Source organism: Scatophagus argus, chromosome 3 (assembly GCF_020382885.2).
Source record: "Scatophagus argus isolate fScaArg1 chromosome 3, fScaArg1.pri, whole genome shotgun sequence".
Taxonomy (NCBI): Eukaryota; Metazoa; Chordata; class Actinopteri; family Scatophagidae; genus Scatophagus; species Scatophagus argus.
The window spans coordinates 9,741,522-9,759,931 of NC_058495.1; the positions used below are offsets into that span (position 1 = coordinate 9,741,522).

At 39.4% G+C, this 18,410-nt stretch overlaps 1 protein-coding gene across 6 annotated transcripts in view; it reads left to right on the top strand.

Moving 5' to 3' along the window:
- The window catches only part of atp2b2 (ATPase plasma membrane Ca2+ transporting 2), an 85,713-nt gene that overhangs the window by 45,360 nt on the left and 21,943 nt on the right, over positions 1-18,410 (top strand). For 4 of the 6 annotated variants that reach the window (XM_046383298.1, XM_046383299.1, XM_046383303.1 and 1 more), the window contains 5 exons: positions 531-623; positions 3,017-3,058; positions 6,153-6,317; positions 8,155-8,369; positions 8,836-9,078. In XM_046383298.1, coding sequence (XP_046239254.1) covers positions 531-623; positions 3,017-3,058; positions 6,153-6,317; positions 8,155-8,369; positions 8,836-9,078 — 758 coding nt within the window. The remainder of the gene's footprint in view (positions 1-530; positions 624-3,016; positions 3,059-6,152; positions 6,318-8,154; positions 8,370-8,835; positions 9,079-18,410) is intronic. The other 2 variants (XM_046383301.1, XM_046383302.1) reach the window with 1 other exon arrangement.

Here is an 18,410-nt window from a genome sequence, read left to right on the forward strand (position 1 = left end):
ATGAATTTTACATTGTATTACATTACATTTTTACCTTACATTAGTGTACATTACAATATACACAAAAGAGAAAAGTTGTATATGAGACCCAGCCTAGCGTAGTATGGTATAATCACTATTGTTTACTATATATGCAAGATTATATACAGTACATTCAGTACATTATAACAAATATGTGCAAAATCAACTTACAGTTGGTTTGTCTATTTTTAGCGTTTTGTTAAATTTCCATGTTATGTTCAGATTTCATGTTTCATGTCTGTCCAATGTTACACTTTATTTTATCAACATAACATTTAGAAAGTCACTTTCACATTCATAAGGTTACGTAAATAATACATACATCACAGATTTTACAAACTGGACTTTACTATTCACGCATATGCTGAATCTCTTAAATGTGCTATAACCATGTTATTTCTGTTCATTGTCTTGTGTGTGCATGTGTGTGTGTGTGTGTGTGTGTGTGTGTGTGCGTGCGTGTATGGGTTTTTGTTCATTAATGTTTGGCCTTCATTGTTACTGGCTAGACTGCTCCCATCCCCCTATCCACCCCATCGCAACTATAGCCACGGATGGGGCTGCAGGCATTAATGCCCCTGGCAGTGCCAGCCTAATTAATGGTAGGTTGACAAAACCTCTGATCTCTGAGCTCTTTCTGTTGTGACTCCCCCTACCTTCTCCATCCTCCAATTGCCACCTATCATGGGTGCTCACCTTCTACTCTACGTTTTCTTTCACTTGTGTTGGACTCTTGTGTATCCATGCTGTCAATGCATGTCTTCTGTAGAAAGTAGTCTTGTGTTTCTTTTTCTCCTCTTTATGCTATCTTTTGTTTGGTAATGGTTATATAAATGGCTTCAGATTTTTTCTTTGGTTTGTCTTTAATTGAAAACTAAAATGAATGAAACTCATTATCTCTCTGTGACAGTAAAAAGCAATAAAAACCTTTTGAACCTTTTTATGTTAATTCATATCAAAACATTTTGTGAAGGATAGTAGGGTTAACATTTGTGAAGTCGTGCAACATTTGAGGTGGGGTGCTTTTAAAACAACAGTTTGACATTTTGTAAAATACACTAATTAGTAGTAGCACAGGAACCTCACAAAGTGTCATTTTTGTACTTTGGTTTTTATAAAGATCAAACTAGAAAAAAACAAGATATAACATGTTAAGCAGACAGAGCACACAGAGCGAGGCTGGCTGTTCCCTGTTTCAACTTATGCAAAGCTAAGCTAACTGACTGCTGGTGGTACCTTCATATTTTGACTGTACGTCTTCTCATTTAATGGTTGGCAATAAAGTAATTAAAGATGCCTCCCAAAATGTAGAAGTACTCCCTTAAATGGTGCCTATTGTAGCTCTTGAGTACTAAAAGAATTGCTTTATTAATTCATATTCCTGACAGTAGATAAGACCCTAGTTGAAGAATGGTTGCAAATTTTCACTGTAAGAAGTATCTCCTTTAGTTGGCTGTCCTCTGAGATCACTTAGTAAAAATCCTTCATTTCTGTGTTAGCTGGACAAGATGCAAAAGATTAACTACATTCATTGTAGCACTGGCTTCTCTCTTATCTTTGTCTCCTTGGAGAGCAGCCACAAAATGTTTGTACTCAAGGCAGGAGGGGCGTGATTTGCACTGTAATGATGACCTTGTGCTGTCCTGGGCTGGAACAGAGCAATTTGTCATCTTCAGCTTTATTGTGACTCCAGGGAACTAGCTAATGTGGAAGTAGAGGTGAAACAAGCCATTTATTCTCCACATACACATAGAAGATACTGAGGAAATCTGGTGTTCCAGCTCTACCAGAGTCATTTTCTGTGTGACATTTGAGTACAAAGCACTGAAAGACACGTTTTCTGCAGTTTCTTCCCTGCCTACCACTGAGACAAACAGTGCTTATCTCTGTAACTGTGAGTACATAATTGGATCAACACTGCAGTTTATGAGGAATACTTGCTTAATTATAATATTTTGTAAGTATTGTGTATACATTTGGTTTGAAAGCACAAGACTCTTGGGAGTTGTAGTTTTATGACTCACAGAATGGGTGTACAGTGTACTTTACTCAACACCAAATTGATTCTTTAATTTAAAACAATGTTGTTTCAGTTAAACACACATTTTAATCAAGTTCACTTCTTGTGTAAACAAAATCCTACAGTATTATACATTCACTGTCCCTGAACTTAGATTTCGATTTTTCTCCAGTTGTTCTTATGTAAGTTCACCATGTGGGAGGCTTTTCCTTCAGGCTCCTTCTCGCTCTCTCTCTCTCTATCTGTATTGTTATTGTATTGTATCTCCAGTCTGCTCCCTCCATGTCTCTGATCTCGCATGTGCTTTCTGAGTTTTCCTCTTATGCATGCCATCTCTTGTTGGTGTGTGTGTGTGTGTGTGTGTGTGTGTGTGTGTGTGTGTGTGTGGCATACTTTCCCTATCAGTGTTCAGTGTAATGCTGTATCTACTGTAAGTCTTGGTATGTCATTTTATACGCTGATGATCTGACTTTTACTGTTGATAATGTGTGTGGAATAACCTGTGCTCATCATGTGAGTATGTCATTCAGAACAATATTCAAAAACAGAAAAGTCAGCTCTGTGTACATTTTATTTAAATGTTCAACGCAATATTAAACGCGATACATTTTGATGTAATAAATATTTTTTGTTTCTTAGAGGCCCATTAAGCATTTTTCATTTACTGATTATTTGCTGATGCAATAAATTAAAATTTATTAAAATCAAATGTCCTCCCACCTCATACAAGAAAATTTATAGGATCTGTCTGTGACTCTTAGGTATATTTTGTTTGATTAAACCCTGGCTATTACCTATCACCTCTCAAGCCTTCCTATGTGACAGTCACAGAAACATTGTATTAAAAGTCATTTTCCTGTCTCCCTGTTTGTTACTTTTGGTTCTCGCTCTGTGTGTTGTCTCTGTGGTGATAATTTGTTGACTTGTCTGCCTTGGTTATTTTTGTTGTTATTGTCTTGTATGTCTCCATCATAGGTAAAATGCAAGATGGCAATATGGAGAGCAACCAGATTAAAGGTAACCAAACCATATCTTTCACTCTCTCCTCTCCTGCCTACTCTCCGCCTCCTCCCTCCCCCTCTTCTCCTTCTTCTCATAATCTTTCCCTTTTATGGTGGGTGGTGTAAGCTCTGGGTCAACTGCAAGTGGAAAATCCACCACTACTTTATTTACTTCAGCCTACGTTATTCTACACCCTTAATACATCATATGTCTCTCAAATTATCGTGCAGTGTTAAATCACTATAGGGACTTTGAAAAAGTCTACCACCGACTTAATACCAGAGACTTTGTTTGACCCAGGTTTTACCTGCAGTCATATTAGGGTAAAAATCCTGTTCACTCTGTCACTGATGTGTTGTCGCTGGTCTGTTGTTCTGTTGTTCTTCTTGTTGTGTTGTCAACTTGTCATGTTCTCTATGAGAACTGAAATCTGTCCTTCAACTACTGTATTCACTATACTCACTTGGCTGCCCTTTTCCACCAGAAAGAGCCAAACTGTCCTCTTGGTTCTCTCCTTAAGTGACACACCACATCCCAGCCCCCCCACCACCACCCCACCACCACCACCACCCCCTCCACTGTTTTATGAAATTAAACCCAGGCAATATACATAAATTATCTGCTTATATACAGAGAGATATTTTTCGTTGTTGTTGTTGTTAAACTGTCAATTTAGTCTTAGTATCCTTATTATGTCTGAATAGGTGTAATTTTATTCTGTTTATAAATAATTCTCTCATTTAAGATACATTTTCTTCGACTCAACTAATAGATTAATGGACTAATGCTTTACTGCCAGGCGCTTGTCACTAAAAATTTTAACTTGTAAATTGTTGTCATCCTCACCATTCATTATTTGGTTTATTTTAAGATAATTAAAATAAAGTATATATGTTATGTCAAAGTGCAAGGTATCTCCAAAGCAAAGATCCAAAAGGGTAAATGAAGACACCTGAGTTTGATGATCACAGTATAAATCAGCAGCTAGACTATAGCACATGCAGCTTTGAGAAGATGAACCTTTGAGCTGAGTGCATATTAAAATCAAGTGTTTGATCTTGCTCTTCTGCTGTGTACAGTTGGATACAGACAATTTCTGGATTCATAGCACTGGAAAACAAAATGCACAACCAGACAGCATGACAAATGTTCAGCATTAAAAGTTTTTTCATGAGCATCAAACACATACCTCATTGTTATTGAGAAACTGGGCTGAAATGATTCTTGGCACGGGCTACATTAACACAAAAGCATTGTACTGTGTGTGTGTGTGTGTGTGTGTGTGTGTGTGTGTGTGAGGGAGAGAGGGACGGGGGCAGGGGGAGTGGAGACAGAATGAGGTGACTGAGGATTGGTTTTACAGTCTGAACAACATTTTTTTATTGCAGAAAAAAAGAAATCTTGTTTTTTGTCACACTATAAAACAATTCCTGCAGTATAAAGCAAATGAAATATCTGTTAATCTCTGAGTACATAACATTAGATAGATCATTGTGTATTTTTAAAAAAAGATCATTAACAACCATTTGGAAAAGTGCAAACAGATTTATTCAGTTTTATGGCCCTTTCAACTGCGAGTAACTGCATACTGTGCGTACAGTGAAATTGTGTTTTGTGTGTTTTAGCCTCCTCGCTGAAATGGTTTGTTTCAGTAAAATATATAATCACATTCATGAGGTTCTACTGTGGTATTTGAGGATTTTTGATTTATGGTTTCCCATCAGGTCCAGGTTCGTATACTGGTCTGTGCCCTTCTGTGTGGAGTTTGCATGTTCTCCCTGTGCCTGCGTGGGTTTTCTCCGGGTACTCCAGCTTCCTCCCACAATCCCAAAAACATGCACATTAGTTTAATTGGCTATTTTACCTTGCGCCTAGGTGTGAGTGTGTGCGTGAGTGGTTGTCTGTCTTTGTGTGTCGGCCCTGCAATTGACTGGCGACCAGTCCAGGGTGTACCCCGCCTCTCGCCTGTAGTCAGCTGGGATAGGCTCCAGCTCCCCTGCAACCCTGACGGATAAGCGGTATAGAAAATGGAAAGATGGATGGATGGTTTCCCATCATTATGATTATAAGAGAACATCTTTCAGAGATCTTTCAACAATTTTAAGCTATTTTTTTTAATTCTGTTGAATTTCTCATGCAGTTCTGTGATTTTATTATTGCCAGAACAGAAGCTTTCTTCACCTTAGATCTCTGTACTGTCCACCAGTGTTGGCATAAAATTGATTACTCCAGCTATCTCTATATCTGTATGTATGTTGTTGTTTACTGCACACCACTCAGTGGATTATGGCTAAAATATACTGTACGTCTGGCTTGCTTTTTGGATTTAAAATTTCTACGCCTCCAAGGTCATTCGAGACTAGACAGTAACATGTTCACATACAAAAAGGACACAACTAAAAACTGATGTTTAGTTATGCTGCACATTGGAAGAAGCACCCAGAAGGCATGATACTCTATTTGGGGCTTACAAAAACAATATATTTTCCACTTCAATTTCTTTACATTTTTATCTTTATTGTTATAAATGATCCTCTTTGTCACCTAATCCTTTTTTAATCCTTTGTTTCTTTTCTGGTATTTTTATTTTGTTTACTTTTTATATAAAGTGTTGTGTGTGTGAAATTTGCTGGATTCTCTGTGAGGTTACCTTTTCTTCGCTTTCTATAAATACTTAGCAGGTTTCTGAATTGTGTATAAGATGGCCTGGACCTTGGATGGAAGATCACTGATTTATTCATGAATTATTGTAAATATGTGTTTGTGATGAAAATAGAGTGTGAGTGACAAGAGACAGCGTTTTTCTTACTACAGCAAAAGAAGACCTACAGTATCAAGAAACAAGCTTCATGGCCTCTCTGATTTTATCACAAGGGCAATGTAGGAACAAACATAAATAATCCTTGTTAATACATACCAGTTAGATCTCATCATGAGATGTCATATGATCACTTCTTGGTTTTAAATCTAAACTTGTATGTCTGTGCTGAATGTGCTGGAGTTAGTGTGACACCTGGGCGTTGAAGTCTGGCTCCCTGCTCCTCTTCGCTCCCCAGGCCTAATCTACATTTCTTACATTGCTGCTGTCTGTTTTATGTGGTGTTTACAGTAAAGAAGCAGGATGGAGCAGCTGCCATGGAGATGCAACCTCTAAAGAGTGCTGAAGGTGGAGAGGCTGATGAGAAAGAGAGGAAGAAGGTGTCCGTTCCAAAGAAAGAGAAGTCTGTGCTGCAAGGGAAGCTGACTAAGCTGGCTGTCCAGATTGGCAAAGCAGGTAGGACAAGTCAATCACTCAGTCAGGCAGTTACATCAGGGACAACAAGGTACTGAACCATCATCCTGTCTATCAAAACAAGATGTTGCACTGATAGGTGTCCCTCCTTGGTAGCTTAAAGCAATCGGACCAATAAAGAAGAATTATGAAGAGAAGGCCATTCATTATATTTTTCTAAATGACCTGTCCTCTAGAGACTTGCTGAATCACAGTGGGAACAACTGAGGCAGCATTGTGCAGCTTATTCACTTATAGTTTTGTAATCATTACATTACATTTATATGGCTGGCACATAAATCCAAACCGACTCACAAGTGTGCACAATACATACCATAATAAGTTGTCTTCAATATAAGTTAAAGCAATTTATGGCATCAAGGAGCTGACGTCTAAAACTCTTGGACTGAGTCTGTACCAGCAAGCATTTTTAGTAGCAGATGCCCACATGCCAGAATGCCCACACTGTGGGTGTCCTCCCAGCAGTATCATAGTAGGATTACTGTTGAACAAATGACATCCACGAATATTGTACTTTTCTGGAACAATCTGGAGTAATTGGGATTCTTGAAACTAGTTTCACAAAAATCCTGCCAAGGTTTTTTGAGGTGCTGTTTCTCCTTTTTTGTTTTAGTAAAAAGTGTCTCAATTTCTGAGAATCCCTTAAAGTGACAGTTCACTCCAAAATCCAAAATACTTATCTTTCCTCTTACCTGTAGTGCTTTTTATCCATCTAGATTGTCTACGTGTAAGGTGCAGAGTTTGGGGATATCAGCTGTCGAGATATCTGCCTTCTCTTCAAATTAATGGAACTAGCTGGCACTCATCTCGTGGTGCTTCAACACATCTCTCCAGCCGATTTCTTCAAAAGTTGAGCTTACATCAAAACAATCTGGACAGATAAATTGCACTACAAGTATCAGAAAAAAGTGTATGTTTTTGATTTTGTGAGCTGTCCCTTTAACAAAGTCATTGTCACAGTCAGTGTGCTGTTACATCAGCACACTGACTGTTGGTCTGAGTGATGGAATGGGGACGTGGTGTCAGAACAGTGAAATCCTGCGGATGGATAAGCATACAGTACGAGCAGCATTTTAAGATCATATGGCCTTCTTGCACGTCTGGCAGAAAGTGTTAGGACTTAATACACTTCAGGCCCTGTGACCCTCTAGCATGTCTGTCTGTATACTACTGTGACTTATCAACTCCCTCTTAATAAGCCAACAGTTTATTAGCTTTCAGAGAAGGAGTAAAGACCCTACATGCACTCAAAACATGAAACTTTTATAGTTTATTTGACAGCATTGCACTTGTACCGTGCATTAGCCTCCATTAAAACAGCAAGTGTCACGTGGCTTATAGTGTGTGGATACACATACAGAGCCAGGAGAGATACGAATTACATCTACCTGCCATCTTCGATGAGAGCAGATTAGTATTGTTCTTTATTTATACTTGTGTTACCCCTAAATTAAAGTGATGTTGTCTTTTTTCACTGAAAAATGTTGACCTAACAACTAATAACACAATAAATGTTCATTTTATGTGTGTCAGTATGCTATCCAAGACAGCCAGGATGCACAAAATCCTGACTCTGGCACACATACCTGTAAAGCATATGTAATAAATGTTCTTAATAACAGGTATTTTGCGAACTGTCCCTTTAATGAAGTCATTGTTTTTTTTATATGAAGTGACATTCCACCCCGTCTGTCTTTTGGCTCTCAAACACTCAACCCTCTGTACCTTGACTAGTGTCCAACAACAAAATTCTTGTTTTAATCCATTTTTATCATTTATCTTTCCATTGATTAGCTAACCTTTTTGTACCGTTTTTCAGGTTTGGTAATGTCGGCCATCACTGTCATCATCCTGGTCCTGTACTTTGCTGTTGACAACTTTGTGATGCAGAAGCGCCCTTGGTTGCCAGAGTGCACTCCTATCTACATCCAGTACTTTGTGAAGTTCTTCATCATCGGTGTGACCGTGTTGGTGGTGGCTGTGCCGGAGGGGCTGCCGCTGGCTGTCACCATCTCCCTGGCCTACTCTGTTAAGGTGAACGATCACATTCAGGCACACTGAGGCACAGCTTTGCGTCTGTTGTAAGGGCTGTCCATTTACATACTGTCTGCATTTAGACATGTGGACATTTATGCATTGTAAGCTTTCTTAGGACAGGGACATTGTCTCACACTTTTCATAAATGCCATTATTTTTTGCAGTTTTTGTTGTTTTCCTATGATTTTGCTTGGGCAAAATTCTGAACTTCACACAGAGCGCAAAATATGATTTCCATTGGTTTGGATATAGTTATAGTTGGGTAAAGTGAATTGTCACAGTGTGTTACAGACATATTTGATTCTAAGCACCAAATCGAGAACCACTTCTGAAAAAGATCAAGTACAGATCATGTTGCTTGATAGACTAATTCAGGTGTCCATTCCAAAGTTAGAATATTTTAAAGCATTTTTACATGTACCTTCCAACACATTCCAATCCTCACGTTGTTTTCTACCAACAGAAAATGATGAAAGACAACAACCTGGTTCGTCACCTGGATGCATGTGAAACGATGGGCAACGCTACAGCCATCTGCTCTGACAAGACAGGCACGCTGACCACCAACCGCATGACGGCTGTGCAGTGTTACGTTGGAGATGTGCACTACAAAGAAATTCCAGATCCCGGAGCTCTTCCACCCAAATCACTGGACTTACTGGTCAATGCCATCTCCATCAACAGCGCCTATACCACCAAGATACTGGTAAGCCATTTTAAATAGTAGTCAATGTCAGCGAGGCCAGACCATGGCCAAGGTAGAGGGGTCGATCCTATTTAAGGGACATCAGTTGTCCCTTAAATAGGATCGAGTTCAACCATTTTTCTGCTGATCTATATCACTGACTATATAATTTTTATGTAGTGAGATGATAAAGAAATTCGCTGTTTATCATTAAAACACATCAACTGTCAACACATGTCATCTGATACCCATTTCCCCGCTGTTATTATGGAAATATTGTGGTCAAAACACCTTGTCCATCATATGTGTGGAACATATATGTGCCTAATCAGGGCTGTAGTTGAGGTAAACTACGAATAATGCTATTTGCGTGCCTTGTTAAATACAAAATAGCATTTGCCCACCTTTTTATGATGTTTTGCTCGTTTGTCGCTGTGCAACTTACGAAAGTTTTCAAATTCAATTCGACTTTTTTACTGATCATTTTATGACTATTCAGAGCACAACTGCACTTTGCCGCCTCCTCCAAAGCATTGCCTGGCACACACCCTCCTCCTCTCTCCGTCCTCTCTCCCAACATGCTTACAGGGTGAATGGTAGCAAGGTCTGGCACGGACATTTGATCTAATCAAATGCAGATGGGTTGCGGGTGGGTGAAATCAGTGTCTCCCCATTAAGAGAGACACTTTGCACATATGAGGTACAGCAACGTAACTTCACTGACTGTTTAAGCCTCCCTCTCAGTCAGCTAGGATCTAATGTTGTCTCTATCTTGTGCTCACAATTAACAAATGGTCAAATTACTGTAACTTGTGATTTTGTTCACACTTAACAGGTTATCAGTTAAGGAAAGTTACTTCATGGATAACCTGATATGCATCAAGTCAGCTGGATTTGTTTGTGTATCTAACAGCTGCTTTGATAAAAAGAAAAATAGACTTCTATCTGTATTTCTATGACAGATGAAGTGAATAAAATTACCCACATATTTACAATACGATGTTCTGTGGGGGAAATCTTGGCCTGTGGATGTAATACACACACACCTAAACATTGCAATGAAGCCTCTATCTAAACATTATTTTATACTAAAATCCATTCAGGTAAAGAAACTTAAATATGTTGGGTTAGAGTTCAGCTCCCTCTGTGACAATGAAACCTTAAGACAGCCCTTGAACAGTGAGACAGTTCTGCAGTGCTTTCTTCTTGGCAAAGCAGGCAGTCTGTGTCCTTGGCTGCTGCTTTAGATCCAGCAGGCATTCACTCAACTTGTCACCTTTAGAGTGGTTCTGTAATTTTGTCTTATCTGATATTCAGAGCATAGCAGACTGTAATTGAATCCAATCTGTCTAAGTGCTTGAGATGATCTCTTGTTTACAGTGAATGCAGCGAATAGAGATTTTCCCTAAGCCAATTAGACTTGTATGCAATAGTAGACAGACAGACAGACAGACAGACAGACACATAGATAGATAAAGATCTATATAGATCTGATACATAATATTGCATTTTGCAAAAAAAATATATTAAATGCAAAGATTGCCAAGATCAGTGTATCCCTCAGGCTGCCTGGGAAATAATATTCCTGACACGACCATGTATACTCACCTGAAAACTAGCATGCACACACCATTTGTGCTTGTCTGTGTGTCACTATGCTTGTAGACCCCTGTAGAGTTTATTCATTGATGGCTGACCAACTGACAAATGCCCTTATGGAACTTGCATGGGGACTGAGCTGAGCAGGCGGGACATCTGCGATAGAAGGATCCCACAGATTTCACTTCCTACCCCTCAAGGCACCATCGCAGTCTTGCAGTCTTGGTGAAAAGAGAGTGTTGGTCGCTGACTCTTTGAAATAAAGAGTTAAATGTTTGTGTCTACACTTGGTTCTAGTTAGTTGGTTTGTTAGAATTATTCAACCCTTCTTTTAAAACCGTAAGCAATGCAGTTACTACAAGAAGCACATTTGTGTCTCCCAGGCTTTATGCCATTTAGCCCAGTGATTTTTTTTTTTTAATCTTTTTAATTTTCACAGAGTATTTATCTAAATATGTCTAAATATGACAATTTCAATCTAACCCTCAATGATGAACATGCTGTATTTATTCCTATTCAGCCTAACTTTTCTCTGTGTTTCTGAAGTAGGCACTTCAGCATGGACATGTCTCCATGGAGAACGTCCCTGTTTAAATAAAGGTTTTATTGTCTCAGGCAGGTCAAATCTGACTTGCAACATACAGTAATATCTGTGATATAATTTATAGTTAGAGTTATATCAAAGATATTAAGGATTTAGAGATAGTGATAAGGGATGTCTGAATAAATGAGTTTTGTAGTAGTTTTAGCATTATATACTTAATATTATGTGATTTGAACTCAGATGGGCAAACATATTCTTGTATAATTTAATAGGTTAACTATGAAAATAGGATATTTTCCACACACTCTACAAAAAGTGTGAAGTATTTTGGTTCCCTACTGGAAACTGACTGACTCAGAGAAACACATTAAATGCTTTATTAAATGTCACTGCCTTTTATCAAAAGATTGGAAAAGAAAGGTAGCCAACAAAGTTCAAATGTTGATTTAGTTTTGCTGGTAGACCTATGGAGTTGTCACAGTTTCCTTTTACCCACAGCATTTCTTTACCAAGACGTGCTACATTAACAGGATGTTATCCCTTTATAAAAATCTGGCGGAATGCAATGCAGCATTACATCAGACTATTGTATCTCCATAGCTGCTTAGCTCAACGGAATTAAGCACCGGCAGAGCGCAGTTTACACTTGGTGGATTAAATGGCACATTTAGGGGTTTTTTTATATAATCTCTTCATTCATAAAAGAGATTACCTCATGCACCAAAGCAGAAGTTAAACTTTGGGTAACTTTACATGTTGTCAGCTTACGTACCTGGACTGTTACATTCTGTTACCTTCCATCAGCAGTAATCACCTACAGCATGTGTGCACTCCAGCTTGCAAACCACTTAGCCACAAACCTTACTGCACTGCATTCATGTGCATAGATCCTTGTATACATGTTCACCTTTACATGCATACATACGTACACAATACACTCATAAATAGATATAGTAAATAGTGGATAATACAGTATATGTTCACATGGATGTATTCATTTACTGAGATCTCTTACTGGAATGAAGGAAAGAAACAAAGGGACAGCAAGACAGAGAAGGACAGATATAATTACAGAGTGAAGTGAACTCAGAAAGCAGGATGCAAAAGGGACATTTCCGAGGAATATTTAGTGCATCCCTCTCTCCCTCCTCCAGCCACCCCCACTCCCTCAGCACCACTCCAGCCCTGCAGTATGCTGGCTGGTGTGTTCTTATATAAGAGGCCAATCCTGTGGGATGCCAGGATGGCTATGGAAGTCTTTGATGGCCACCACACAAAGGCACAAAGGCAAAGAGGCAGGCTTTGATACCCCGATCAGTCCCCCTCCTTCTTCTATGGCTTCATAATACAGCCACTAGTATAGCTCTACTTCTTCTGTCAGCACATACAGAGTCAAGAGTGGAGAAGGCTCATCCTCGAGGGAGAAATTCACGCACATTTGCACGATGAATCCGTGCACACTTACAGTCTATGCTTACTCATACTGTACATGCACATGCTCATAGATACTGTGTCTGCACATGTGCACTTATTCACATGTTCTGCAAAGCATGTGTGCACACATGCATACAAATAAGATTCTTAACACACCAGTTTGCCTTGATGTCTCTTGCACACAAGTCAAGCATGCTGCATAGCAATTTGTAAACGGCACTCGTTGACGTCAGTATAAGACGTCATTTCAAAGAATCATGCGTCACTGCCAGTGGCAAGAGCCTCATAGCACACAGCACAATCCCCATTGAATTAGTTTATTAATTTCTTGACCTGTTGACTTTCACTTTACATTCTTGTTTTGTTACATTATGTATGTGATATATTAATTAACCTTGTCCACAAGAAGGCTGTGTGTGTAGCATGAAATGAGTGAGGTGAAGAAGCACAGACAGTTGCACACAAATCAGAGATGCTCACAAGCCATATTTTGCAAGTCCAAGTCAAGTCTCAAGTCTCTTATAGTTGTGGTGAGTGTTCTTTGATCTACTGCAGGCTGTGGGTCTGCATAGACTACAGCATTTGTTTAAGGAATTCAAAGCCTGTACACTAATCACTTCTTCACCTATTAGTGTACAGTATCAGCACTGATTAGTTGTTGGGTATGTGACCAGTTTAAACAGACTATTGCAATCCAGGTTGTATTCAAGGGAGAAAGACTTGTCTGTTGCTGACTCATAATATAGCTGGCATTTTATATGCATAGCAAAACCCATCTGGAACCACAGCGTTCTGAGAGAAAAACTGATTCTAAGCTAATGTTGCAGACTACATCAGTCTTTTTTTTCTGTGTGAGTGGTTAAAAAGGACATAGACTTACTCAGGGTGATGGGAAAATATTGCTAACATTTTTAGGCATGCAATAATAACTGTTTTTCAGTACAATTGTATTGTGTAAATAAGGTGCCATTAGTCTTCAACTAATGGCACCTTATTATGTACTGTATAATAACGTATCCCTCATGCTTTATAAACCCATTGTTAATTTAATAAGCTTTTAATGTTATGTGGTCAACAATAAACCTGTAACCTGCTGCCAACCTTAATAATTAAAGTGGTCCTTCTGTTGTTAGAACATGGATGGTTAAATTACCTCACCACATTTATATTCATGGCAAAGCCAGCACTCGAAACAAGCATGGCAAGCAGACAAACAGTTGTATCTTTCAAATATTCAGCGAGTGCTAGTCTAATCAAGTTAACCATCCTTAGCTACAAAACTAGTAGCAAGCTAATGTCTGCTAACTGTCCACAGGTGCTAACATTAACTTTTACCTTACCAAGTGGCTCACATATCCAGGTGCATTTTCAGGTGCCTGATAAAGTTTGATATTGTCAATCCATGATTCTTTATTTTGATAAAGAGTTTGGATTTGATTTTGTTTGTGCCTTGTGTGGTTCTGTTTTAACCAGAAAGTATGACAAATGGCACAGCAGCTGCTGCACTGTTGCTACACCTGTTATCTGTGGCAAGGCGCACCAGACGCATCAAGTTATGCATATTAGTAGGCTATGGGAGAGAACAACATTTAACGTTATTGCAGCAAAAAAAAGAAAAAAAGAAAAAAGAAGAAAAATGGAAAATGGTTCGAGTCGAGTCTGAGGTCTTTTCACATGTGCATGCCTTACACAAATGCACGCATCTGTCATATCAAGCATACTCACACTGCAGGTATTCAGATCATAGGTGTGTGTTCTTGCAGCACAGTTGTATGTGTTTAGCATGGCTGTATGTGTCCTGGGAGCTCAAGCTCATGTTGCTTCAACCACCTGCTCAGGTCAGTATTGCGGTCAAGAATCTACAAGAGACGCAGATAATACACACACACACACATACACACACACAAACACACATCTATGCACACACACCTTTGCATGCACAGATGACTATGTTTTGTGAGGGATACAGTAAGTGCTTGGGGAAACATAAAGACATTTACAAGTAGCCCAGTATTTGGTTGAAAAATTACACTCAACAAAGCATGAGTTAGTAGATAAACTCCAGTTGTCACTCCAGAATGAGCATGTTATTGTTTGTATTTATAATGTACTTTGTCAATTTCGTGTAGTACTGAGTAGTGAGGTCCTGATATAATTGGCTTTGGCTCACAGTGCTTTAGTCATCTGGACGTTGCGTGCTTGTTTGCACAACATGGAGAAGAGTCTTTAGCTTGAAGCAACCCACTGTTCTCACTGAGTAATTCTGGATGTTGAAAAGGAGACAGAGAAACAGCAGAGAAAGCGAAGACAGAGACATCTTCAGCAGAATTATGTTCTTCTCGTCTCTCGCTCTCTCATTCTGTGTCCAGCACTTGCTTACAGACTAGACAGTGCGGCTGAGAGGGCAGTGAAAGAGAAGTCATCATCACATTAGAATGATGAAGGCACAAACCTTAATGGTACCTTATGTCTTCCAAACACGTGTATGATTTCATGCTTTCAGTGACTGCATTTTGAGCTTTTTCTAGACCAGTGTATATATAAAATATATATAAAAAAATATGGAGAATGTGAAGTCAGTGGTGATAAAACTGTAAATTTGTAGATTATTTTATCAAACAGAATATTGTATAGTAGCACAATAATTTTAACAGATGTCCATGATTTGTTTCACATGAGCTTAGATGTCAGGATAGTGATATACTAGGAAGGCTATTGTTGCTGTCATGTTTTTGAAAACACATTTACACTGATTTGGTAATACACATTTTAAAATTAGATTTGCTTCAGATTTAAATTTGAGACTTGTTATATTTTTCCTTACTGTTTCTGAAAAATTAAATGTCTGAAGCTGAAGGACGAATTAAGGATACAAGACATTAGAGGGAAAGAAATGGTCAAATATGGAAGCTGAAACCAAATGGTTTAAAATTTCTAGCAAAGATAGAAAGAGGAGCAAAGCAAGAAAAGTGCAAAAAAAGAAAAGAATGAAGGAAGATGTGAAAATTATACAGGAACAGGAGAGAGGATCCACAGTCGCGTGACAAGTGTCCTCATCACAGACTGGAAGGCTGTATTACTGCCCTCCAGCATGCCTCCAGGCCTTAGCCCAGTTAGCTGGTACAGTCATGTGGAGAGCCAGAATATCATCCAGTTCTACGTGCAAAGAGGGAATGAGAAAGAAGGCGGAGGAAGGCGAAGAGAGGTGGGGAGGGTGGGGGTGGGGCACCTTGTAAGAGGCTGGGGAAAATGATAGTTAGGAACAGGAGAAAATAATCCAATGCTAGGAGGAAGGATAGAAGAAGTTGTGAAAGGGGAAGACAGGACAGAAAGTACAAAATCGGGAACAGAAAGAGTCATGAAGATAAAAGGAAGAAAATGGAAGACAAAGGGAAGGAACAGGAGGGATGGATTAAAGGAGAGCCCCAGGTGGAATAGGAAGTAAAGTTGCCAGCTCTCCTTCTGGCATATGTCCTTGCCTGCGGGAGCACCCAAGGACCGGGGAGAGGGCAGCTGGTCCTTAGCCACGTCCAGGCCAGGACATGCCAACCATAGCCCAGTCATGCCAACATTGGGCGTCCCATTCCAGTGACTGTCCTTGTGCGTAGAAACCCCCGTCAAGCTAACTCTCTATGGAATCTCTGAGTTGTTGTTGAGGCAACAGTATTGCTGTCTGCCTTGTGTTTATTTTCTGTTTTTCATTGCTCTTTTGCTCTTTTTGCACTTAATTTGTTTTTGGAGCAGCAGCAATCTCAATTTTTCTTTAAAAGTGACAGACGTACCAAATGTAAGTGACGTGTTGCTCATTCAAAATCTCTTTTCTGAATATGAATTATGCAAATTTAACTTTTGTATTCTGATGTGTCTTTAAATAATGTGGTTAGATTTTGTTTATTTGTTAAGAATTTTAATTCCAAGAAAACAAATCACAGACAGCTTTCTGTCAGACTGGGGTTTGTGGCTCTGGAAGTACCTTCGTAGCCTAAATATAAGATGATCCTGAATATAAGAAGAACCCCCTTTGCAGCATCTGTTGTAGAAACACTAACTAACACGAAATATGGCAAATAGCCACAATTCAAATTCCTTGAGGCCAGCTGAGGGTCCCTCTCCAACACTGCAGTTCAACAAGCCCCAAAATGTGTCATCCAGAGGTCTAACGTTAAGACCATAAAGTTGATTATCAGATTTATTATTAGAGGTTCTAGTACTAAATACACTCAAGAACAAGTCTTATGTTCAAACATGGTGCATGTTATGGGCCGTTAATGATGAGCACAGAAGTTGTTCTGGCTGTAGGGGACCCCAGTTCCTCATTCTGGACATTTGCTGCAACTCCTTTGTGGTGGATTCATATGGGGTCTTCGAATTGCTTTCGATCTCACCCTAGTTGGACCAGTGTGCCTTACCAGGAGCTATTGTCCCAAACAACATGGTTCCCAGGATCACAGTGACACACAAACCTTTCCACTGCTTCAAGGAGGTGGTGATTCTTTATTATTTTCCATTTCTGCCCTGTATCCCTCTAAGTCCTAAACACTGGACATGTAAGTGAGCTTGTTTTATTGAATGAAATGAGTCCTGGGTGGCAAGGCGGGGTGGTGGTTAGCACTGTCACCTCACAACAACAGGGTTCCAGGTTCACACCCTGGTCTGGGCACTTCTGTGCAGAGTTTGCATGTCCTTCCTGTGCCCGCTTGGGTTTTCTGGGTGCTGCAGCTTCCTCCCACAGTCCCCATGCACCTTTGGTCAATTGGCTGCTCTACATTGCCCCTAGGCGTGAGAGTGTGTGGTTGTCTGTCTTTGTGTGTCACCCCTGCGATTGACTGGCGACCAGTCCAGGGTGTACCCTGCCTCTGGCCCGTAGTCAGCTGGGATAGGCTCCAGCGCCCCTGCAACCCTGATGGATAAGCGGGTACTGAAAATGGATGGATTGAAATTTGTCCTCTCCAGTAGCTTGTGGAAGTACTGAATTACTGCTTTAACAAGCTGGCAAGACAAATCATGCAACGCAACAATAATGCCTAACATCTTTTGATACCTTTTTATAATTCAGCCACCTCTTATTAAGTACAACTTTTATGTTTAAATTATTATAAAACTATAATTCATCCTCTAGGGTTTCCAGCTCGATATTTACATTTAGTTGTTTATTGTGGTGTTTTTCTGTTGCTGGGAGCCCATTCTCCCAAACACTTAGCAGACAGTGCAGACATGGCCATTTTTTTCATCCCCTCGTTAGCCAATGACAGGTAGTGTCTTCCTGATGTAATCATTGGTCATTAGGAAAAGGCATTAATTCTGTTATTTACCGCAAACTCGGTATAAAGTATTTATACTCTTGTCTGTGTCTGTGAGACACACAGCTCAACGTTAACCAGATATGTCAAATTATTAGGTGAACATGGGCCAGCAGTCTGATTGGATTTTAATGATTAATGAGATTTTAGCTGGCTGTCTCAAACCCTCTCAGCTGGAAACCCTGGCTGCTAGCAGCTGCAACTGAACAGTATGTAAAATATTACTGAGCCTGAATGAATCAGTATTCGTTGTTTCTCAAGAAGTTGTGGTTTCAAAATATTGAGCTGCTTTAGCAAACACTGAAAGCAAATATATCACTCACTGGACAGATGAATTGAGCTTTTATAGAAGTTTGCAATGTTCTGTCACATCTTCACAGAGTAGCCAGCATACATACAATGTGTTCATTTAATGTAGGACAAAAATTTATATTAAATTTTACAAAAATGAAAGAAAAAAGCAAGTGAAACTCTGA